Here is a 26,570-nt window from a genome sequence, read left to right on the forward strand (position 1 = left end):
TAATATATATATATTTCAGATAGCCTGCAAATTCTAAAACTTCAGAGCTAGAAGAGAGTTTGGCAATAAATCACCTAACCCAACCAGCCTGCTAGCTTGAGTCCCAGGGAGGTACGCTGAGGTAGTCCAAATCACTCTCAGTTCGTTGCCAAAATTGGAGCTGCAAACCAGACCTCTTAACTCCCAGTGAGTGACTCATTACCATAAAACGAATGAATATATCCAAAGCATATAAAAAGGGCAGGCACGTAGTACACATCAAAAGTGTTAGCTACCATGCAAACTTTCAGAAGAGGTAGCAGACTGTAGAGATTCAACACAAACACTGAAGCCATCTGCCTCCCCCAGAAGCCTGCCTGTGCCCTAGACTCTCTCTTACTTCTCTGAGCCTGAGCTTTCTCATTGATACAATATTATCCACTTCATAGGCTTGTTGTGACGATTAAGCAGACATTAAGCACCATATAAGTGCTTCTTCAACACATAAAGTGAGCACAATTACTCTAACCCTGGTAATGGTACCATGATCATGTCTGAATCTGATTACCCATCAATCTGTCACATCACTGATGTTGAGCACCTATAATTTTAAAGTGATACCTGAATATCCTTTTTTTGAGATATAATTGGCTTTAAAAATAAGCATAAAGATTGACAGTTTAAAAACACAGATTAAGTAGATTTTAAGTACATGAAGCATGAGGAAAACAAATTACTGGTTCCACCTATACAAATATATTAGAGATAATGTCCTGTCACTGATACATTTGGCTACTCTGAGACTCCTGAGGCTTTATAACTACCTTCCATTTAACACAAACAATTAAGCTGTAGCAATTACAATGTTTCATGCTAAATTAGCAGTTGCTGTTTTCCCAACCTATCCTGAAGTATCGGGTGTTCTGCCCAAGTTGAACAATTCTCCTTACAGAAAATAAAATTTATAGGCATTTTAAAATATGGAAAATTTCAGACAAGCAGCATTCTAAAAATAATAAGGAATTACATACAAGCTGTAAATATTTTAACAACATAAAAAAAATCTGTAGGCATCTCCTACAAAAGGAGCAAGCTCATTTTATTGGCTCGCTAGTAATATGATCACAGACAATCTTATCAGTTCTTTGCTTTATCTGTATCTTCTAATGTTTCTACAATAAATAGACATTTTTTTAAAGTGAGAAAAATATGCATCCACTCAAGATAGGTTGTTTAGTTACCATATACTATTTATATTGGACATGTATCTAGGAAGAAGCCCTCATAGGGGTTTATATTATTGAATGGGGGAAGTATAGACAATACATACACCATTGAATACAAAGGCTGTATACTTTATCATGGTTAAAAGTGCTGAAAGTAAGTAAAGATAATCACCTGGAGTATTAATTCTATGAGATTTGATCACAACTCAGACAAGTCTAACCCCTGATTCACTTGAAGATTGTCCAAGTTGCACTACGGCTGGACAGTGAGGACGTGTATTAGTTTGCCAGGGCTGCCATAACAAATACCACAGACCAGGTGGCTCAAACAGAGATTTATCTTCTTACAGTTCCAGAGGGTAGAAGTCTAAGGTCAAAGTGTCAACAGTGGTGGTCTCTTCTGAGAGCCTCTCTCTTTGGCTTGTAACATGATCTTCCCTCTGTTTGTGTGTGTTCTAATCTTTTCTTCGTAGGACACCCCCAGTCATAGTGGATTGGGTCCCACCCTATAGACCTCATTTAACATTAATTACTTCTTTTAAAACCCTTTCTCCAAATACAGCCACCATGTGAGGGATGAGGGGCTAGGACTCCAACCAACTATGAATTTGGGGGAGACACAATTCAGCCCATAATAATATGCCATCCCATTTCCATTTTCTTCAGAGTCCTCATCACCACCCACCGTACTGTAGAATCATGTGCTTACTCTCCGTCCTTCCCCACTCGCGTGTCAGTTCCAGGAGACTAGGGGCTCAGCTTTACCTGCTGCTATATCCCCAGTCCCTGCAGCAGTACAGGCATATCATAGATGCTCAATGACTACTCCTTTAATAAGGGGGTGTGTGAGTAAATAAATTAACTAATACACCCTGGGTGATTTGACCTTGTCTAATTTGCAAGTAGAAATTGACATCTCATATTTTAGTAAGTATCTTAAGCCTCATTTTATTCATTTGAAAGTTTAATTCCTTCACCAAATACGAGAACTCTATCCAATCTAATTTCATTTTCAAGGAATCAACTAATCTTACTGAATCATTGTCTGAATTTCTTTTCTTCAAATAAATCATGCTTGTTAGTTACAATTAAACCTTTTGGTCAGACCTTCCCAGATGCATATGATGAATAGCAGGCAGATAATTGCTAGTTTGGGGACCCATTTGTTTTTCTTACAGTGTGGTTCCTGGGAGGGGTCCTCCTTTCCCATCCCCTCAGAGGACTAATAAAGTAAATCAATCTGCTTTTACAGAGGAAGTTTTCCTGCTGTGAGTGTTTAGGGGGAAAAAAATAGAAAACACTAACAAAAAAAAAATTAAAATAAAACCTCAAAGCTCTGTAGAAACTAGAAGGCCTTGGAGAAATGTTGTCTGTGTTCAGTGACAATGAGGACATATTTCAGTTAGAGAGAACAAGCCATGGTCACTTATAAAAGGCAAATTGAATAGGCATTTGAACTTTCAGAAATACCAACTCAAAAAGGGAAAAGTGCATTCAAGAGTATACTCTGCAATACATTAACTTATGGAATGCTTGGGATGATCTGCCATCCTTATTTCCCAGAGCCTGCCCTCCTTGGTCCACACGACTACTCTGAGAGACAACTTAGAGCGAATGTGACCCCAGTCTCCAAGCCATATCATGTGAGCCCAGGTGGCAGAATAACCAAGTAAAAGCAGGAACAAAAACAAAAACAATAAAAAAGTGGGGAGGGGGAGCTTTTCTTTGAAAAAAGAATATATTTTTTAAAAAGTCAGAGTGATATCACGGAGAAGAAAACACCATGTTAAAATTTCTAACACTTATTGGGGAGTAGATTTTCATATTTATCTTTAAATTCTATATTGGTGGTGTGTTTGAAGCTATCAACTTTTTGGTGCTTTGGGCCTATAAAAAACTTAATCTAGCCTGGGGCCAAAGGAGGAAGCTTCCGAATGAACCAAGTGAAGTTAATTATGATACCCATAATCCTAGTCACAGTTGGCGGGTGCAGAGAGCTCGTGACACGAGTTCGTTGTTCAGATTCTTTTGATTTAAGACTAAGAAATGGTCAATTTCATCTCCATTTTATGGATAAAACTATATACAACCAGAGTCACAAACTGTGGAAGAGCCAATGTGGTCTGCAGATGTTTTCTTACGAGTTGTCCCAGTGTTTGGAAACTTTTAAAATAGTCTACACCTACATATCTGAGTTCAAGCTTCTCTTAAAGAAACTAAATTTGGCAGCACTGGGTGGTTATTTCTCCATAGCAACCACTGGCTAAAGCTCTGTGCTGGCCTGAAATGGGGCATGGATCCTCTAATCCATGGGTTGGCAAATGTTTTCTATATCTATAAAGGGCCAGATAGTAAATATTTGCCACTTTGTAAGCCATATGGTATCTGTTGCAACTTCTCAACTGTGCCGTTGTAACACAAAAGCAGTCAGAGACAATACATAAACTTCATTTACCAAAAATGGCCAGCAGGCTGAACTTGGCATGTGGGTCACAGTTTGTCAACGTGTGCGCTAGCTTCTCACAAGCCAGCCCCATTGACTGTTTCCTTACACCAGCCCATCTCACTCATTTGCATTATTCACCTGGCCCCTGTGGCATTTGGACTGATAGTGCCTGATGCTAGGCTATCAGTGCTCATCTTCATTTCATGGAGAAATTCACGAAACCAACGCACAGAGAAATGCAGTGATGAGAGATGCTGTGGTAGGCAGAACTGCCCTGCAAAGATGTTCACATCCTAAACCCTGAAACCTGTAGACTATGTTTAACTGTGTGCTCAAGGGACTTTGCAAATTCAAGCAAGGCTATAAACCTTAAAATAGGGATATTGTCTTGGATTATCCAGAGTTCTTAAAAGCAGCCAACTTTCTCCAGCTGTAGGCAGAAAAAAGGTGAGGAAGAAGGAGAATTTTGAGAGGTTCCAAATGTAAGTATTTGAGGGATTGTCTTGGTCCTGAGACACAGGACCAGAGAGAGGCTTCCAGGAGCTACGGGCCACCCTAGTAGACAGTCAGCAAGGAAATAGATACCTCAATCCTACAACCCCAAGGAACTGGATTCTCCCAACAATCTGAATGCACTCCCTAGAGTCTCTGGATAAGAATCCAGCTGGACAGCACCTTGACTTCAACCTTGCAAAATCTGAATCAGAGAAACCAGCTGAAACAACCCAGACTTCTGGCATATAGAACTACAAGTAATGAACTGTGTTCTTTTAAGTTACTAAGTTTGTGGTAATTCATTATGCTGGCAACAGAAAACAAACACATATGAAATCCTGACCTGTTCACTTCCCGGGCTCTGGCTCCTCCTTAGACCCTGTGTGTCATGAAGTATTTAACCTTGCCAAAGGAGACCTCTTTACCCTTAGCTCCTGGAAGATAATCTGGAATGTCCTGCCTGACAAAAGGGTCTTTGTTTACCTGGGGCTTCTGGGCCACACTAAAAAATCTAATAATGTCATTTATCATGGGAGCTTTGAGTCATAGGGTTTCAGCTTGACTCCCAGAGAAGTAGGAGACTGAGGTCAGCCACATGAAGCCCCACTGTGGAGCCCCCCAAAAAACTCTGGACACCAAGACTCAGGTGAGCTTTCCTGGTTATCAATACTCCATCATATTGTCACATATTGTTGGCAAAAGAGTGGTGCTGTCCATGACTCCACTGGGAGAAGACAAATGGAAGTTCCACCCTTAGAACTTTCCTGCACTCTCCCCACAGGGTCTCTTCCCTTGGCTGATTTTCATCTGTATTCTTTCACTGTAATAAACCATAACTTTGAGTATGAGAGTTTTCAGTGAGTTCTGCGAGTCCTTATAGCAAATTATCTTGGGGGATTCCCTAACTTGCAATTGGTGTCGGTAGTGAGGGTAGCCTGGAGGATGCTGTCCTTCTAATGCCAAACCCTGCTCTATTTCTGCCTTTCCAAACCTTGTTTGTTCAACCCTTTCATCATGGATTCCTTTATGGAATAAATACCTCATTTTAACTAGTTTCCACTTAACTTAGGATCCCAGAGATTTTTAACCAATACACTGATAAGCCAAAATAGTTATATCATTATTGATAAGCCAGAAACTTAGAATTTAAAAATGTCACTTTCAGAAAAGACTAGAAAGTTCGTCCATTGCAAACCCTCCATTTCCTAGATGATCAGCCTTGTGGTTAAAGAAAACTATAAAGTCTTTTATAAATGATAGGTGTGTAAATTCTTCTGACTCCCAAACCAGAATTCCTCGATCAATGCCACTTTATCTTTAATTCAAATACAAATTTGGGAGTAGTGGCTAGAATCATATGTCAGTTTGTTTCTGAGCCCTTACCGGTATGGTTGGAGTTTGTGTTAAATTCACGACAAGGAGCACGGGCTGTTGTTTTGAGAGGTGATGGTTTTATCACTGTCGTCTGATCCTCGGAGTCCCTGTCATCTTGTGGAAGATGAGAGTCGGCAGAGCCAGGTCCCACAGCTGGTTTGCTCAAATCCCCCAACTTGTGGCACACCGTTTGGTTTCTGATCCTTTCTTTAATAAATACAGAAAAAATGTTAAAACACACCGCCTTTGTTTTCAACTGTCCTTTAACATGATATGGAGAGGAATCTTTGAGAAAATAATTTATTCCCAGGAAATGACATACCAAATGAAGGGCAATGAGAATGGTCTGTCCTGGTTGTCAATAATAAAATGGACAAAAACTCTGATTACTTTTTACTGTTACCATGCACTGACCATTCCTACTGCCCCTGCCTTGGAACACCACTGTTCCTGGATTGAGTCTCTTGTTGTTTGATTAACTCCTAGTTTCAGCACTGTTTCAGATCTCTTGAGTCTACCTGAAATGCCAGCATGTGATATGAAAACTTGTTCCACATCTTTACTGTGGTCTCCCAAATCCTTAGTGATTATCTTTACACTTGGTCTCAGAGTAGACATATGCTTCCCTTCTTACATATATGTTCTTTCTGCTGTGTTCTCTCTTTTTCTCCCTCACTATCATCCTAGTTCTGCTCCCTTTCAATTCTGAGTATTTTGATTGGTTAATTTTATATATTTACGTTGTATCCTTACATTTGTTATCTTTTATGTTCCCTGTGTAGAAATACATTTTATTTCTTTGTTTTTGCCTCTCCTTAGATGAAAAGAAATTTTTTTTATAAAAAGGAGAACCGGGGCGCCTGGGTGGCACAGCGGTTAAGCATCTGCCTTTGGCTCAGTGCGTGATCCCGGCGTTATGGGATCGAGCCCCACGTCAGGCTCCTCTGCTGTGAGCCTGCTTCTTCCTCTCCCACTCCCCCTGCTTGTGTTCCCTCTCTCGCTGGCTGTCTCTATCTCTGTCAAATAAATAAATAAAATCTTTAAAAAATAAAAAAAATAAAAAATAAAAAGGAGAACCAAATAAAGATTGTCATTGACGTCATATTCCTCAGGGATCATAGTAGCTAAGATACCTTTTGAGTTGGTTATATCCATTTCTCCTACTTCCGTTGAGAAAACATGTTGTTTTGTGACTTTCTTTCTTGTTCTTCTTAATTTACTCATCCTGGTGGCTTCAGTCTCATTACCTTCATCTCTCGTATCCTGTAGCAATTCATAGACAAAAAATCAAATAGCAGATCATGCACACAGCTAAATTGGGATGTCAAGAACGTATGACAATTGGATAACTAAGTGTTAAAATGATTACAAGAGACTTTAATAATGAAGTAAATTTTGTCACTTCCACATGCTCTTGAATAATTCAAAATTAAGAAGCCCAATATTCTGCTTACAGTCGGGATATTTTGCATTCCTTTTATAAGTGGTATAGAATTGTCATTAAATAAATTAGGATCTTGTCCAACCAGTGAAGATTTCTATCTTTATTTTTTACTCTGGGATATTTTATATTATCCATTCCTAAAGATATTTTACCAAACCCATTTCAGCTTCCAAGTCCTCTTTTTATGATTTCCATCTTTTTTAGGATCTCTAACTTTTGACCAGAAGCACGAGTACCTGAAGAATTTGATTCTATTCTCTTTTTTCTTACCCTAATCCTTATTGCATCAATATTTACTTTACTTCAAAAAAGCAGTTGCATTCATAAAATCCTATTTTGTATGTGTAAAACAAGTGTTATACTCAGTTTTATAGCTTGGGAAAATCTAAAAGACACTTTAAAACAAAATAACCTAGCTTTTACTAGCTCGTTCTAATCCTTGCCAGAATTTCTTGATAGACCTGTCGAGAACTATTCCCAGCAAGGAGCTGGGCTGTGAAGCAAGGGCGAGGGGTGAAGAGCTCAGGCATCTCTGCCCCAAAAGTGGGCAGAATCACCCCCGCCCCCATCTCAGGACACAAAAGCTAACACTGAAAACAAATGAGAATAAAAACAGCTGACACTGGTATTTTTGTGTTTTTACAAAACCTCATTGTCAAAACTATAGTCTAAAATATTTTGAGCTATTGTCTTTTTGAAGAGCAGATTCTGAAGGCTCCATATCTTGGAGTGACTTAGAAATATGTGTCCAGAGTGGTTGCTAGGGAACAGCTGTACTCATTTGTCAATACCAATTCGGCCTCCAAAGCTAAAAGAAGAAAAAATAATTTAACTTGTATGTATATGTAATTATGACACATTGTTATTATTGTTACTATGTTTAAGAAGATACGTTTCATAGGATAAAATCTTTTTTGTCATTTTAAAATTTCACATCTTAGAAAATCGTGGTCTCTTTTACTCCAGATAATTTTACATTTGGATGACATGATACTTATTGTGAGACACAGTAGTTTATTTTTTTCTAGCAGTTTATTATTCTACTTAAATATTTTTCCAATACAATTCTGACAGAATTCTGACAGTGGTACACTGGCATTATTGTACATATTCACCATTTCTAAAATTACATCACCAGAAACACACATTATGTAATTGCATTTTTGATAAGTGTTTTTATAAATACATGACTCTAGTTTTATTAACAAGTCTTGTTTAGGGGTGCCTGGGTGGAGCAGTCAGCTAAGATTCTGACTCTTGGTTTCTGCTTGTGTCTTATGAGTCCTGAGACCAAGCCCAGCATGGGGCTCAGCGGGGAGTCTGCTTGAAGATTCTCTCCCTCAGCCCCTCCCCCCTCCAGCATGCACGGGTGCACACTCTGTCTCTCTCTCTCTCTAAAATAAATAAATAAATCTTAAAAAAAAAAAAATCTTGTTTAGAAATGAAATACTTGGTCAGGTATATAAATATGAAAGGAAATTGAGCAGACTAACATTTGTGTTCGTTTTACCCATTGGGGATCCCCTCATATACAGATTAAAGGAATCAAATGAGATAGATTTTAAGATTTCTTTCAGCTTTAAATTCTAACCTGCAATTGAATAACAAATGTTCTAAAACGGAGCACTTTGTCGGGCACATTTCTCAGCATAACCCTCAAGATAAAAGAATCTCCATTTTGCAAATGAGAAAAGTGAGACCCCGACCAACTTGCCCAAGGCCACAAGAGTGATTGAGAGATGCAGTTTACTAACAGGTCTTCCAATTTCCAAAATGCCATTCTACTTCCTAAATGCCAGAGATCTGAGTTTAGAGAAAGTTCATTTTAATAACATTCACCTGATTTCATATAAGCCAGATCAAAAGGGAAAGTTGAAGAAAAAACAAAGACAATTCACCTAGTTACTAACCTGAGATTTTCATCAATAAAGGCCCAAGAACTAGGTCATAATACATGCCTCTGACTCGATAAGAGTTGCTCAAAAAAATTTTTTTTCAAATGAAGAATACATTTGGTTCATCCTTTGAATTTTTTTTTTATACAAGGATGATCAAATTATAGACACATCTCTAACAGCTGAACCTAATTTATTGGATCCCTGACTAATCCTGCTCCCAACAGAATGTTTTTATTCTCCTAAATCTTTCACTTATATTTGGTTACAATATGATAATGTTTCAGTAAAAAAGCCCTACTAGCCAAGATTCATGAAGTTTGGATTCTAATTCTGACTTTTTCACTAAGAAGCAAGTTCTTCTGGAGCCTTGTTATTTTCATCTATAAACACTGCTATAAATATACATAAACCCAGCAAGTATATTCACATTTTATAAGTATTTTCATAACCAGACAATATTTTATATTTCATTTAATGCAACATCAAGGGAACATTTATTATTACCTACATTTTGCCAAAGCAGATATAAGTCTGCAGGGGTTAAATGATCTTTTCAAGGTCATATGACCGCCAAGGAAGAATGGGACTTATTTGAGGAGCTTCCCAAATCACTATAGCCAGAATGCTGAACTGGAGGAAATTCCACTTCCATTATGTAATATTGTCTGTATGACTCGTAAAAACGTGTTGACTCAACTTCAGGAATTATATATTCTTTTTCATTTGTATATTTTTTTTTCTAACTCTTCTCTGTATAAAGCTTAAAACAATCTTAAGTCACTACCAGCTGAAACTTATCAGTCCAGACAGTGAGGTCTATAGGCAACCTACTACGGTAAGGCAAACTCAGAGATAAAGTAAATAAAACATGGTATCTTTCGTAAACAGTCTTATAATTTAGTACAGGCAATAAAGTGTGGTTATAGAAGTTGAAGCCTTCCATCTTGTAAAGACAGGGACGCAGGTCACCCTAGTTCAGGGGTAGCAAACTCAAATACCAGACAGATAACAAAAAGTTGCAGTGGTCTGGAGAGTAACCACCAGAGCTGAGACCCCTTTCCAGGAAGAAGCCCCCCTTGGCTCCTGCCAATCACTGCCATGACAAAACATGGCCCCAGTATTGCCAGTTTTCCAAATTTCCAATGAATGCCAGAAGCCTGGATTTTTATGCGAAATTCTATGATTTTTTAATGTTGGCAATTAATTTAAAACATAAGGTAGGGAATAAAGAAGAAAAGACAGTTTCTCAACTTTCACATAGCCAGGTCTCAAAGAGACTGGAATGCAGCTCAAAATAGGCAGCAGTTCTCCAGGGCCCCGAACACAATGACAGCAGCAGTGGCTATGAATCTTTTCCCTAGCACTGGTATCTAGGGTGGTACTGAGAGATGATGTTCAAAACATTTAACTCTCATGAGAGCTGATAAAAATAAAAAGCACGTTTATTGTATCTACTATATGTCACCTATCTTGTAAATGCTTTGCATGTATTAATTCATTTAGTCTCAAAAACAACCCCTTGAGATAGATATAGTACCATCCTCATTTTAGATGAGGACAACTGAATCAAAGAAAGACTAATTAACTAGCTCAAAATCACATTTCTCATCATTGGTGAAGCTAAGATTTGAACCCAGGCAATTGGCTCCCGATTCCAAGTACTTAATGCATCCTTACTGAATACTGTCAGAAGGTTTCTGCATCATTGCTGGGGTGTTGGGAAGCTAGGGCAGGCTTCTAGAGAGCCCCCCGCAGTGCCAGATGTTAACTGTTTAGTTGATGGATCATGGAAAGGTCCAAATGCCCAAGAGGATTAGTAGGATAGCTACAGAAGTTAAGAAGGTTGGAAGGAGTTTTAAGGGACTCTTGTCGGCACCTGCTTACCAACTAGTTCAGAACTTTTCACACATTCAATATAATAGTTCCAATTTACAAATCTCCTGGTTGCACCATTATGTTGGACAAGCAGTGCCTGATGTATAGTAAGTACTAAACAGATGTTAATCTTGATTATTATTACCTGGGCACCATGCATTACTGGGGCTCTCTGTTGGGAAGATACCTCATTCTAGGTTATCACCTGGGCGCCTGACTCAGTAAGATGCCTCTTACTGAGTCAGGCACTAATCCCTTATCTGAACAGCTCTAGATTCTGAGCAATAAACTAGGAGAACTTATCAGAGAGGTTAGGGTATATGCAGGAGTCTGAGGGTTCTCAGAGAGGGTACTGTGACCGAAGATACACTCATGCTTAGACTCCGTACTACTGCTATTATTAAAAAGGCAGAGTATCTTATAAAGGCTTTAGAAAGCCAGGGAAACTAGGCCAAGGTTAGAAAGAAGAAGGGAACCTTAAGCTGAAGATAGAGGTGAAGTAAACCAGTTTGGAAGAATCACAAGCATAAGCACAGATACGCAATCTCATTTTGATCACATGACACAAATATGCAAATCTAATTCATGCTTAATTTAGACAATCTCAAAATTCTACCACAACAGGTTGATCCTGACTTGATTTGACATTTCCAACAGAGAAGCTTTTCCTGCTTCAGAAATGTTTCTGCTATCATTCCATTAGATGACTCCTCGGTCTCATGCGTGGGACTGGCCTTAAAGAATGTTTCATATCACAAGAATTTTCATTATTCGTGTTTTTCTCATCACTTTGTTTCTTTTGAAAGTTGTTTTATGGTTTAATATAAGTTTGTCATTTTGCATTCCAACTCAGTGGCTTGATCAAATTCACTAAAAGAGGCTTCACCTACAGGGATCCTGCCAACCATTAAATTTAGACCCTAATTTGACCTAATAACTTTCCCTTCAATGTACTGACTGGTGTTATTTAGATTCTAAATATCACTGATTTTATTCATTTGCTTTTAATCTTCTCTAACAGCTACCTTTTTAATATCAATACTTTAAAAACCTTTGTTTTAACCCCTGTATACTGGCTATAGTCTGAGGTATAATCATTAATGCATTTACCAAACACTCTGTTTTATTAATGGTAGGGGTGCATGACAGAAAGAAAGAAAGAAAGAAAGAAAGAAAGAAAGAAAGAAAGAAAGAAAGAAAGAAAGAGAAAGAAAGAGAAATAAAGAAAGAAAGAGAAAGAAAGAAAGAAAGAAAGAAAGAAAGAAAGAAAGAAAGAAAGAAAAAGCCAAAAAAATCTCATCAAGTTTAACCTTTGTTAGAAATAATGGGGGAAAAGGATCAATGATTAACAAACATAAAAGAATATGAATGTGCTTTCAGTTTCCTTAAAGTGTGCTCTTCAAACAAAAAGGGAGGAAAACGTATTCAAAATATTTACAGAAAAGATACTAGAAAGAATACATCGCAAACTTACATTGACTAATCTAAAAATATCCATACCTGCTAACTACTAATTCTACTTCTGGCAATTTGTTCTGGGACTGTAATACAAAATATATAAAGTTGTAGGCATGTCATTGATAGCAAGAGATAAAAGCTGTATTAAAAGAAGGGAGCCCTAATAGGCCTACTACTGAAACTATAAACAAAGCTGCTATTAAGACTAGTCCATTGTATTTGTGACCCAGGTCACTAGAGGCATTGGTAACGGCAGGTTCAGGGGCAGAATGTGAGCAGAAGCCAGACTGCAGTGAGTGGAAGAGGAATGAGAGGTGCTTAGTCCAGGGTCTACATATGATAAACGTGCCAGTAATGTACTCTACAATCAAATGGAGACAGTCAGGAAATACAACTCAAAAGTAAGAAGAGAAGGAGACAGACACAATGACCACTGGAGAAGTGCACAGGGCTCTGTCTAAGAAAAGTTTATGCTGCTTTTAGGAAGAACAGATTTAACACATATTTCAATGCTTAGTGAAAGGAGTTAATAAAGAAGCTGAAGAGAGAAGGAAAAGGATAAAGCGAGGTTCCTGAAAGGGCAGAAAAGATGGAAACTAGAGCTGAAATGAAGGGATTAACTGTAATATACCCTCCTCCGTAAGAAGAAGAAAAGAAGATAGAATGTTAGAAGGAGGAGAGAAGAGAAAAATTAAGGAGGAAAGGAAAATTAGGAGGAGGAGTGGATGGAGGGAATTGTCAACATTTAATAAGTGCTTTTCAGATGACAGAACTGAGCCTCAGGACAATTAAGTGTATCCAGTAAGTAGCAGAATCTGAAAGTGAAACTGATTTTAAACGTTTGATCTTTCTTATCTCTTCTGGATACGAAAGGTAGCCAGTAATGTAACTTCCAATTTTCTCTGCTAGGTGGGAGATGCTCAGACAGTATAAATATGAGAGACTAAAGATTTAAAGAGAATGGAAATGGTTTGCCATCATCAGAGCAGAGAATGTGAAAAAACCGACTCAAGGAACAAAAATGTTCAGTGCCCCACAGAGACGAGCTTTTTAAGTCATAGTGGCATCAATCTGCACAGGTAAACTATTTTTCCTCCAGCAAAGCTCTTTCAGAAAAGTGAAAAACACAGGATTGAGGTTTTGTGAGGTTACAGGCTTAGGAAGACATTGACAAAAATAAGTTGAGGATATTTGCAAGAAAGGCTAAAATAATGACATATAGAATCCAAGATAGATGGAATAGGAAACAAAATCAGAAAAGACTGACAAGGGGAACCTAATCAAGGGACTGGAGATCCCTAGAAGGTAGCATTTTAGCTGTATCATTGAGCTGAATATATTGACTAGAATAAAGTAGGAACTGAGTAAATATTTTCTAATAAATGAATGGCAACCAATGGGTACCATGTTGAAATATAAGGCCAGAAGGAAATTTTGACTCAGATCTCTCCTTCGTAAGTGATTCAAAAGGAAATATCTTTGAATGTCCAATAGGACCTGATGATAATTCAGTAGGCTGATGTAATCAAAATACTTTTCCCAGATAAAATATTACATGGGCTTCCTCAGTTTTCTTAAGAAGAGCTAAGAGAAAAAAAACTCTGCTGGTGACAAGCCGCTCCACAATGACACTGTCCCTTTACCCCATTAATTCCACCTTTCTTTCAAGATTTTTTCACTGGATATTAAGGAGGGCACGTATTGCATGGAGCACTGGGTGTTATAAACAAACAATGAATCGTGGAACACTACATCAAAAACTAAGGATATACTGTATGGTGACTAACATATAACATAACATAACAACATAACATAACATAACATAACATAACATAACATAACATAACATAACATAACATAACATAAAAAAAATAAAATAAAATAAAATAGACTTTTTCACTGTATTTATCCTCAAAGCCACACCCTGTCTTCAAGGTTATGAAGACATAAGCAAACTCTGGGGCGCTTGGGTGGCTCAGTCCTTAAGCGTCTGCCTTCGGCTCAGGGCGTGATCCCAGAGTTCTGGGATCGAGCCCCACATCAGGCTCCTCCACTGGGAGCCTGCTTCTTCCTCTCCCACTCCCCCTGCTTGTGTTCCCTCTCTAGCTGGCTGTCTCTGTCAAATAAATAAAATCTTAAAAAAAAAAAAAAAAGACATAAACAAAATCTTATCTCCTATGCTTCCTGATAGCATCACTAAAACATGTGATATTTCAAAAGAATTTTCTAATTATTAAGGAATAATATAAAATAAAATTTAAAAGAACCCAAACTACAAAATATTTGCTTTCTATTGTCTTGATAATTAAATATGTTTTCTTCAATACTGATCTGTTCCCTGTCTTACTCAAGACCAGTCCAAAGTATTCTCCATTTTAGTTCTCTAGTTCACCAACTAGATAAATAAGCATGATTTGGGAACTTATTTGAAAACTTAGAACTTCTTTATGGTATAGTAAGTGGTTCACTCCTTCAACCAATCTATTTCTGCAAAGTCACTTTAGTCTTACACTAAATTAGAGTCCCTGAAATCACTAAGAACAAGGACCCAAATGACCATCATTTCCCAACTTAACAAAAATGAGACACTCTTGGGGCGCCTGGGTGGCACAGCGGTTAAGCGTCTGCCTTTGGCTCAGGGCGTGATCCCGGAGTTATGGGATCGAGCCCCACGTCAGGCTCTTCCACTATGAGCCTGCTTCTTCCTCTCCCACTCCCCCTGCTTGTGTTCCCTCTCTCGCTAGCTGTCTCTATCTCTGTCGAATAAATAAATAAAATCTTAAAAAAAAAAAAAATGAGACACTCTTCAGGAGACATTACCCACAGATCTACTTATCCCCAATACTAGACCTTCATCTGTATATTTGTAGAGAATTTTAATCCTTAAACTGTATTGCATTTTAGGAGTTTCCATCTGAATACATGGCATCTCCAGAGATTTTGGTTATAATTTGTTCTTTATTACAAAAATTTTTCATCATAAAAATTCAAAGGTCAGAAGCTCCTAAAGTAAAATGGAAAACTTAAAAAACAATGAGTCCTCTGGGGATGTACTGTATGGTGACTAATATAATAAAATAAAAATTATTTTAAAAAAACCAAAAAACAATGAGTCCTCTGTTTCCCTCTAACCTTTAGATTTTTGACAAGCAAATATTTCAGAAAGAGTTGTTTCTACTACTCCAAATAACTCTCACAATGGCTCATTTTCTAATGTAAGTTCTTTAGTAATTGCTTCTAGTAATGATTTAACATGTCAATATTGATTGGGATTAGAAACGTTTTGAAATATATCAAAAAGAGAAACTGAAGAGAACAGATATAGTACCTTCATACCCCTTGTTGACAGGCGACCTGCTAGGGCCACCCTCTGTATGAAATCCATTCATTTACTGAACAAGTATTTAGTGAATATCTCAAAGAGTCCAGATGCTCTGTGAGAAATAAAGATGAGCTACTTGTTGTTCCATGGAACATAAATATAATACATGATAAAAAGTGGTATAGGTATATTATATGAATGAGGAAAGTGCTACTCGAACCATCTTCCTGAGGAAGCAGCTGAGACTCTGAAAGTTGCAGTAACTCCTCTGACTTCACACCTGGAAAGTAGCAGAATCCAAATGTGTAGTTGAAAACTCCTCTTTCATTTTGTCATCCTACTTACAAACTTTATAGGCAACAAAACATTGAAAATTAAAAATGTTGCTTAAAAACTAAATATTGAGCAGTTTTATATAAAAGGCAGCAGGAAATTCAAGTTTGTTTGTTTTTTTAACTTCACAATTTAACATAGAGTTCAGTAGCAACCCTATCTTCTAAGGTAAACCTAAGCACAGAACGTAAACACAGATACATTTCTTGGAAGTCACAGAGGATCAGAATTTTACGTAATACTGTGGCTATAAATGGGATGGGCTAATTGAATACGTGTCAGCTTTCTCATCCCCAAGCACGTTTGTGGAAGGGATGGAAGGGTTTGATAGTCAAATGCCAGGAACAACCCAGAGATTTTCCATTTCTTCCACCACAGATGCTCACCACTTTTGCAATAAAATAACCTAGATCCAAGTGAGTAGATTAGATGGAACCCTGTTCCACCTATATACCCACCTCCACCCAAGAATTATAGAGAAACCATCATTGTAAAGAGCTTCTATGTGAAAGAAATGTCACAATGTAGATGATGCGAAGAGCTCTGGCTCTCACTTCCATTCCCAACAAGACGGCAAAATGCGCAACAGCAGCAACAAGCCTAGAGCAAATCTCGCCTCTGGGGGTAAAGCAACGCAAAATCTGCAGCAGTGCATTCTATATGAGAAAAATGTGCATAGCCAATAGTTTCAGAGAGGGAAAAGATGATTTTATAAACGCCCAACACCATGCTATTTTCACAATATGAAGCTAAATAACAAACGAAGTTAAAATAATAAAGGATCAAGAATTTGGCCAGTTTCCTGAACTTGGTGCTGGCACTGGCTTTCTTTTTTACTGAAAAAGAAATCTCCATATTTTCCAGAGAAAGGAAGATTTTGTCTCAAAAATATCTGTGTAAATAGGATCAAAGTAATTCTGAAGGCTTTGTGATGGGCAGAAAAGCAACAAATATGCTTCAAAGGTGAGAGAAGATTCGTAGAAAAATTTAAATATACATAGAGTATACAATATATATTTATGGCAATGAGTTCTATAATACGGTGTGAAATAAGATCCAGGAACATTATAGAACTGTCAACGAAGATATCAACTAATTGGCTGCTGCAGATAAAAATACTGGGCCTCATCAAAAAGAATATTTTAAATGTGACAGCAGAAGGTGTTCCATCTTTTAAAAAAATACGAGGTGCTTATGGCTAGAATACTAAATATAGTTCCAGTCACTGTTCCTAAGAAAACATTAATGGGCTAGAAGTGGATCGATATGTGTTTATTTATATAAATGTATACCACATGGAACTGTTATGATCACACAGAGAGGCAAATAAAATTCTACTCTGTAAAAGGAAAAGTGCAAAACTCTTCAAGGCTGTAAAAATGAAAACAAGGGGAGAGATTACTGGTCATCTACAACTACAACGTAATAAAGTATATATGATGCATAACTCCTGTTATTCACTATGTTCTAAGTGCTATTCTAAGCACTGAACACGTATTAACTCATTTAATCTCTCCACAAAATCTTTTCCAGTCAGTACTATTAATGTCCAAATGAAGCTCAGAGAACCCCATAATATGTCCCATCTCACCCAGCTCGTGAGAAGTAGAGCGAAGATTAAAACACAGGCGTTCTGGTTTCGAGGAGTATACTCTTAACCACTGTGTGTGAAACACAGACCTAATTTTTAACATCGAGAGAGACACTTAAAGGGAGATAGATTCGAGGTAAATAAAAACAAATATCAAATGAACTAAAAACCTTGAATCTAAAAATAAAACTGAATTTTAAAAGACCAAACACATTTAAAATATAAAAATAGAATTAGGAAGTCTTTATAGAGTTCCACAGACAAGCATAAAGCAGGGACAATTAGGGTAAGTTGGGGTAGGGAAATCTCTAGCCTTGAGTCCCCCTTCTAGAAAGTCAGTCATAGCCTCCCACAGAGCTGCACTTAATGCCCCAACACACACACACACACACACACACACACACACACACACGCACGCAGATGATACGGGCTACCAAGCAGGATGAAACCTCTGGTCTCACCCAGATGGGATCCATTCTTTCTACAATACGGAAGCATCACCCCGCTGTCTACCAGAGCAGGTGTTTTCCTTTGTGTCTGCCTCACAGATATTGAGGCATAAGCATCACCTACAGGGCAGAGAACAGATCTTCCCCAACTCGCTTGGCGTATCACCCAGCTCAGTACCACACACAAGGCTTTTGATACATAGATTTTAATTATTATGATGCGCTGCCATTTCCCTAATTTGCAACTTCATACACCCATAGGGTCTACTTTCGGGAATACGAATGTGTTTTTGATCTATTTTCTGTGCACAACTGCTAAGAATTTGGCTGAATACAGGACTCTCTGACATTGTTTTCAACAGAGAATCTCAGTAAAATATTCCTTAGGGAAATACCAAATCTAAGATTAGCAACTGTTCATTTTCACTGAAGAGTCTACCGAGGAATTTGTTCAGGTTGGGGAAGAAATCATCCTGGGAGATTTTCTTCACACATACAATCTGCCCTTTTGATTCACCGAGGCTTTGTTCGGCTGCTGTAGTTTTTTGCAGCTAACTTCATGCTGCAGCTGCTCACGTTACCAGAGATCTGGCGTGGAACAAAATCATTGTCCTCTTCCAGATGTTAGTTAACTTGAAATGGAATGTCACACACCCTCTCCTTCCCGCTTCCCATATTCTTTCTCTTCCTGAGAATACGACCCTTCACAGGGCAACACAGGGGCTATTCAATGGAGAGTTGGGTCAAGTGGACACCAAGGCTCACTTTTATTATATCTATTAAATATAATGTTCTATCCCAGTTATCAAGGAATTTTTCCCCAAGAGACAGGGTTTGTCTCTTGCTGGGAAAATTGTGTAGTTTGAAATCATACTGCTAGTTTTTCTCCTCTCCAATCAACATTGGCCTAGACTAGTCTTGGGAGACTGTGACTCTTCAGGATTTTCACAAAAGCTGGGTCACCTGGAATCCTTGGCTAACACTGCAGGAAGTGGGGATGGGAAACACAGTTTTGCCATAGGCTCACGAGTAGTAAAACCTAGACCAAGAAGGAGTTGAATAGTTAGTTAGACATGACTATCTCAAAACGGTAATAATGTGCATACTAATTACGTTCTCTAAGCCATCATTTGCAGCTACAAATTTACTTTCAGATAAATTCTTTCTATTAAACAAACATGTCCAATGACAGGACACTGCTTGACAAGTCACAGCTACTCCCCAGAGAGTCCCTTCTTCACATACTGTTACCCAATTTCCTTGTGGAAAGTACATTTGTTGTCTCCATCCCAAAGTGCACTGCCAATACTCATTATACGTAGCAGTGACCCCATTCTTCTAGATGTCTTCTCCACTAGATGAAGGAGTGGGGATCGGGTCTATTCTCTCTCTGCCACTATTTCAAACACAGGGCATTGGTCTACAACTATGCTTTGCACATAGTAGTTTTGCTTCTTGTATTTTATTTTCTTAACTTCATCTAAAGAAAACCCACATCCTCCCAGACTCAACCACAGCGTGCCTCCCAGTCTACATTTCAGTCTTGCAGAATGGCCTGTCAGAAATACAAGAGTAGTGGGGCTCCTGGGTGGCACAGCGGTTAGGCGTCTGCCTTCGGCTCAGGGCGTGATCCCAGCGTTGTGGGATCGAGCCACATCAGGCTCCTCTGCTATGAGCCTGCTTCTTCCTCTCCCACTCCCCCTGCTTGTGTTCCCTCTCTCGCTGGCTGTCTCTATCTCTGTTGAATAAATAAATAAAATCTTTTTAAAAAAAAATTTGTAAAGCTAAAAAAAAAAATGCTACGGATTAGAAAGTACATACACATTAAAAACTAGGAAAAAATGCTACATGTTGACAACTGAGTATTTTAATATATTCAAGAGCAGACGAGAGGCTATCACTATTTAAAATGCCATGCATTTCAATTATAATTTGAAAATGGGTTCTCACCTTTAGCCACTTAACCTCAAACCATATTTATTACAATGAGACAAAAGCTTTGAGAAAAACAAAGATCGTGCTCTTAATAACAACCAAAATAGGAATAAAAGAATTTTATAGCTCCTTATGCTTCTGAAACCCAGTGCCTAATGAGTTATTTTCAATGATCTTTCAAACTAAGTGAGCTTTTCTAATGCAAATTCTAAATTTTGCTTTTATTATATTTATAAACTCAATGCATAGTAGAGGAGAGAGTTTCTTGACAATCTTCTCCAAAGCAGACATAAAACAAGTATAATCCTGCTGCCCTTATTCATCCTGGCACTCAAACAGTTGACATAGAGTAATAAAAAGCTTTGCTGTCAGTATTTTGGTAAATAACATTTTAACTATTAACTTCATACCTCCTGCAGAAGGTCCCCTTCATCATTCATCTCACACTTTTTTATTTAAGTCGACTCTGGAAACCACAATATCCCCAACAAATGCATTCAACACGTATTTATATGTATACCTGAAACAAACACTGCAGCTGATGAATTCCATGGAGGCTCTTTCCAGAGGGGTCTGGCAGGTAATACAAGATAAACACCAGACTCGGATGTGTCACGCCCAAGGCAAAGTATGCTGGAAACGCACTAGAAAAGTCAGATGACAAATGCTCATTTATGCCTGAATCCCTACACACAAAGGACATTACAATGCTTAAAACTGTGTTGATTGACTTTTTCTCCAACATACTGAATTTTGTTATATAACAATTGTATTCTAGAATGAAATCTATTGTTAGACTCGGATGATGACACATTTATTGGACAACTATGCAATCACAGTCCACAGACAAAACAAAAATGGAAAAATACAGCTGTAAGTGACCCAGATTTGTACCAATGGCAAAGACCCACTCATTTGTAACTCCCATTTTTCTTTTCCTTTCTTTTCTAGGGTCCCTTCTAGCCTCTAAATTAATTCTGGTCCTTCATTATATAACCATAACCATCTCTCTTTAGCCTTTCTAATTCTACAAATGTCAGTCTCCGACAAACCCCAGCCCTTCTCAGCTGGCCACAAGGAACATAGAATGACCTACAGGTTGCCCCTGTGGTCCCAGGAACAACCCCAACTCAGCTGGAGGGAACAGGAAATGCTTTCTCAAAGAGAGTTTGAAATTATGCTTCTGCTGCCTTCAGTTGTCACTTCAAGTTGGTGGCGGAGGGTAGAGGGTTGTTCTAAATCAAATCAAATCCTCTCTAAGTATTTTCCATGTATGAGTGTACAATCCCCATATACGATCACTTCTATCTTGACTTTGGCCTGAGGAAGCCCAGGTCAGCCCTCCCGCCCATCAGCCAGGCCTCTCTCATTCTATTTTCACAATTGCATAGTTATTATTTTTATGTTTGTTGTAATCAACTCTCCTCTTCCTTTTGTTTCTTTGCTCATCTTTCCACCTGTCTCCATTTTTGTGTCTCTTTTCTACTTCCTAAATTTCAGTATCTTCTCACTTTACCCTCTGCATCTACTTCTAATCAAACCATACCATAGAATTCAAACACACTGTTTATAACACTTGCTATATTGCTGACAAATTTTGTTCTCTATTTTTAATTACAAAACTTAGTATCTAAAAAGCTTTTCATTTCTCTCTTAAAACTTAAAAAATCAAATTGGACCTGTTTACCTAATTACTTTCGGTTGATTTTCATAATTTCACTCAAATCCCAATGTTGATTTTCTTTATAAACTTTAATAAATCAAGACAAAGTAAAAAAAAATTAGAGCTGAAGTTTTCAGATAATCAATATTATTTATATAAAATACAACCTACATACTGTGTATATCCATAACCACACCCTCTTTCTCTGACCTTCCAAATTCAAAATTAATTCTAATTCTAATAAGCAAGATAAAATGAAAATCTTGTATCATAAAACAGGGAGTTGGTACATTTCTGAAAAATAAGTCAGATTAATAGTTAAGTCTTACTAAGTTGTTAGAACTCCTTTATTATTCATTGATAAGAGTTTTCATGTCACATGCAGAGCAGTTTTATCTGCACAATAGTGGCACGAGCTGCACACCATAAGTCAGAGAGATCTCCATTCAGATATTCTAATTTCCAAGAACAACTTATTCATTGAGCATTTTTCTAATTCTGTTGTACTCATTAGACTTGTACCCCATCATCTCCAACCTCCCAATCAAATTGTCTTTAGACTCTCCTCTCTCTAAACCTCAACATTAGCTATTTCGCCAAGTCCCCTCCACGACTTCTTCCAACAGCTTAATTCTATATTTACCAAAAATTAATTGTAGTTATTTTCAAAACTGCTTATCCAAATTGCACTAGTTATTATAAATATGCAGTTTAATTAAATAGTATGTAAACTAACTCAAAAGAAGATATTTAACATTGCTTCAAAACTAAGATATAAGTCTTGGTTTGCTGTGTTTTAACAAAAATACCATTGACCAGGTAGTTTATAAATAATAAAAATGTATTTCTTACAATTCTAGAGACCAGAAAGTCCAAGATCAAGACACCAGCTGATTCAATGTCCAGTGAGGGCCCACTTCCTGGTTCATAAATAGCAGTCTTCTCACTGTGCCCTCACATAGAGCTTTCTGGGGTCTCTTTTACAAAGGTACAAATCCCATTCACGAGGGATTCAGTAAATAACAGTAGATGTCTAATAAAAATCGCTGCTAAATTCTGTTAAGGTAATACACCTGTAAAAAATTCAGATAATTGGGGCGCCTGGGTTGCACAGCGGTTAAGCGTCTGCCTTCGGCTCAGGGCATGATCCCTGCGTTATGGGGTCGAGCCCCACATCAGGCTCTTCCTCTATGAGCCTGCTTCTTCCTCTCCCACTCCCCCTGCTTGTGTTCCCTCTCTTGTTGGCTCTCTCTATCTCTGTCGAATAAAGAAATTAAAAAATCTTTTTAAAAAATTCAGATAATTTATTAAAGTATAGAATTTTCTTTTGGTTTGTCTTAAAATCTTTATCACTAAATAAATAATCTCATATTAGTCTTATATGATACAGTATGATAACAGTTATGCAAGAGAGACAATGAGATTCAAATCAATGAATGTATGCTCAAAACAAGGTATTGATCCAAAATCAATAGATTGGCTGATAAGTGTATAATTACATGATTTAAGTTAAAAGAATATCTTTAAATAAGTACTCCTTTTTAGGGTACTTTATTTCAGCTGACTTTCCTGATTAACGAACCAATTTTTTACTTGATTGTTTAAGATAAAAGATCTCCTTTATGGGGTGCCTGGGTGGCACAGCGGTTGAGCATCTGCCTTCAGCTCAGGGCGTGATCCCGGCGTTCTGGGATCGAGCCCCACATCAGGCTCCTCTGCTATGAGCCTGCTTCTTCCTCTCCCACTCCCCCTGCTTGTGTTCCCTCTCTCTCTGGCTGTCTCTATCTCTGTCAAATAAATAAATAAAATCTTTAAAAAAAAATCTCCTTTATCTTTATAAACTTTTCTTTTGGAGAGAGATGTCAGATATAATCCATGCATTTACTTTTGCTTGTTCAAAAAAAAGAAAAGAAAAAGAAAATCTATCTAAAGGACATAAGCGAAAAAGAAAATAGAAATGGGGACAAAGAAAGATTTGGGTGGTAGAAAGCACATGGACAAATTGTAGCAAACTTTTAACAAACCACAGAAAGCTAATCCTAAATAATCAGTGAGAAAAGTCAAGAAACAATGCAATGTGCATTGTAGAACTTTCCAGAAATAAGAGGTAAAAAAGCAAAGAAATGAAAGAATAAGATCAAAGGGACTAAAAAAGAAAAAGATGACCAACCCAGGAGGTTTGACATATGAATAATAAGAGTTTCAGAAAAAGAAAATAGAGAAAAATAGAGGGGAAAGTATCTTCAAAAATAGTCATTACCCAGAAGTGAAGGGCATTTATTTCCAGAATGAAAGTCTACACTGAACAATTAGCTAAATGGATTAAAACTCATACATATCAAGACTCATTATCATAAAATTTCTGAACTCTAACACATATAATGTATGAAGAATTCAAAAGAACCCAGACTTCCTAATAGCAGCTCTGAAAGCTAGAAAACAAGGGAGAAAAGATTTCAAAATTCTGTGGAAAAATACCTAACCTATAATTCTATACTGAGTCAAAACTATCGATCAAATGAACAAAATAAAGACACATTTCACATACCACTCTATATACCCTTTCGTGGAAAACTAATGATGGATATGTTTTTCCAAAATAGGAAACTAATACGGAAGAAAAACAGAGATCCAAGTAATAGCAGATCCAGCATGGGGGAGAATAAAGGGAATCCCAGGAAACTGATAAGGTAAAATCTCAGAACGACTGAGAAAATCAAGAATAAAGTACTGTCGGATATTTTCACAGCAGAGGCTCAAAAAATAATTTTCAAAAAGAATAAATTAATAAAATATCTTTTGTGTCTGAATGGGGAATAATTGAAACTGAATTTCTTTCTTTTTTTTTTTTAAAGATTTTATTTATTTATTCGACAGAGATAGAGACAGCCAGCGAGAGAGGGATCACAACAGGGGGAGTGAGAGAGGAAGAAGCAGGCTCACAGCGGAGGAGCCTGATGTGGGGCTCGATCCCATAACTCCGGGATCACGCCCTGAGCCGAAGGCAGACGCTTAACCACTGTGCCACCCAGGAGCCCCTGAAACTGAATTTCTAATGTATACATAGGATCCTTATACATAAGCAACTAGGGAAAAAAAGACAATTATTAACCTCACAGAAAAGAAAAAATGATATGGGCCATGAAAAATAATCATGTAATAATACCGCATGGCTCAACTGTGGATAGCTTTACATAATCATGATAAAGTAAATACTAACAATCGATCCTAGTAATATTACAATGCTTTATTAGGACAACTATAGGAATTGAAAGTGTGCATGTGTATTTAGGGAGGAACAAGGAAAAAGAGCTAAATCCTCATTTATCCAGTGTGAGAAGTCCATAGTTAATGCCAAAAACTGAAAGATGAGTAAATAGTGATATAAGTACCATTTTTAGAGATATTGAGTTAAAACAAAAAGATCCAGCTAAAGAAATTGAGACCAGATGTCTTGGGAAGGGAAACAGAAGTAGAATGAGGAACTGTTTGACTCTTTAAACCATAGGCATATATATCTTTAATAAACTGAAAATTGATGTGGGGGGGGGGATGAATTGCTCATATTTTCCTTTCAAAAAGCAGTTCTTTCGATTGTGTTTACTTGATTTTTCTTTCTTTCTTTTTTTTTTGGTTAAGAGGTCTTATGTAATTTATTTATGTACAGTTAGTCACTTTATCTTGTCACGTAACTTTATATAGTGTTTACCAAATCATGGAGTATTTTATCTGTCTTTTTATCTCCCACCTAAGCTGTGAATTCCTAGAGGGTTTGGATTCCATTTTGTAACCCGAGCACCTGGAACACTGCCTATTTCATAATAAGAGATCAATATACTTTTGTTGAATGAATGAGGTCTGAGGAACACTGAATTTATTATCTAAGGAAAAAATGCCACACTCCTGTTATGAGAATTAAGTATACATTGCCAAAAAGTAAAGTCTCTCATGCCATTCTAAATCAAATTTTTATGATGACTTAGTCTCAAGTGATAACCTCTGTGCTCCAGTCATTCACTGTAGCTACTGAAGTTATCACGAGTGCTTTCTTTCTACTAGATAAAGGACTGAAAACATCTATTGTCAGACATCGTCACCCAGAAGTGACAATTTATATTCATGATTATGATTACTTTTTAGGTAAAGTCAAAGCCCTTCATACAATTTATATACCAAACACTTGAGTGTTCTCTGACCAGGTTGCTACTTTAGAAAATAATGTATATTATTCCAGATTTGTTGAGAATCATTCTAGGGGTGCTCATTTAAGAACAATTCACAAACTGAACGCAACATTCCCAGCACACTGCCTCCTAGAGAGTAGACAGAGTTAAGGATAAGTTGTATCTTCTACTTGAGTCTAGATGACTGATGGACAGTTTTTTTGTACAAAATAGAATTATAATCTATATACAAAATATTAAAAAATAAAGATATTAAACTCTAATAAGGCACAAACTCATTTGAAAAATTTGATTTCCATCATGTGCTGGCTGTTATAAAGGATGGTAGGTAATAATCTAAATGGTATATATCTCATGTCCCTTAGTATATTTTATGTTATATCACAAACAAGTTTCTGATGGCATCATAATTTTTAAAGTAATATGTCTTTAAGCAAACATACTTTAGAAAAAGAAGCAAAAGGGAAAAAAGAAACTTCCAAAAATACCTTTTTCTTTGGCCCACGAATTGCGCTTCTTCAGTGAAAGGCCTTTTGCCTACGTAGTGTGGTTCAATCTCTTGACTTTGGAGCTGTGACCTGGATGAAGCTGGAGCGTCCACGGGGTGCTTCCTCTATGCTGGTTGTAAAAGCTTGTGATCATGACAAAACCTTTAGGAATTTTACAAATGTCTAACACGGCTACCATACTATAGTAGATAAGACAAGATATCCTCACGTGGTTCTTTGTGTGTAGAGGTGAACATCTAAGTGCTTTACAGATACTAACTCATTCGATCTCCCCAACATTAATGAGGTACTATTATTACCCCCATTTCACAGATGGAGTAACTGAGGCACAGAAATCTTATGTATAAACTTGCCGAAGCCCCACAGCTTAAGTGGCACCCCAGGATCTG

The 26,570-nt window shown here is 37.4% G+C and overlaps 1 protein-coding gene across 1 annotated transcript in view; it reads right to left on the reverse strand.

The window, feature by feature from the left end:
* Positions 1-20,265, reverse strand: part of LGSN (lengsin, lens protein with glutamine synthetase domain) — a 28,823-nt gene extending 8,558 nt beyond the window's left edge. The window contains exons 1-3 of the mRNA XM_019806667.1: positions 20,236-20,265; positions 6,654-6,783; positions 5,530-5,727 (exon numbers count right to left, since the gene is read on the reverse strand). Coding sequence (XP_019662226.1) covers positions 5,530-5,727; positions 6,654-6,783; positions 20,236-20,265 — 358 coding nt within the window. The remainder of the gene's footprint in view (positions 1-5,529; positions 5,728-6,653; positions 6,784-20,235) is intronic.
* Between the last annotated feature and the right edge of the window lie 6,305 nt (positions 20,266-26,570).

This window comes from Ailuropoda melanoleuca, chromosome 19 (assembly GCF_002007445.2).
Source record: "Ailuropoda melanoleuca isolate Jingjing chromosome 19, ASM200744v2, whole genome shotgun sequence".
NCBI classification, from domain to species: Eukaryota; Metazoa; Chordata; class Mammalia; order Carnivora; family Ursidae; genus Ailuropoda; species Ailuropoda melanoleuca.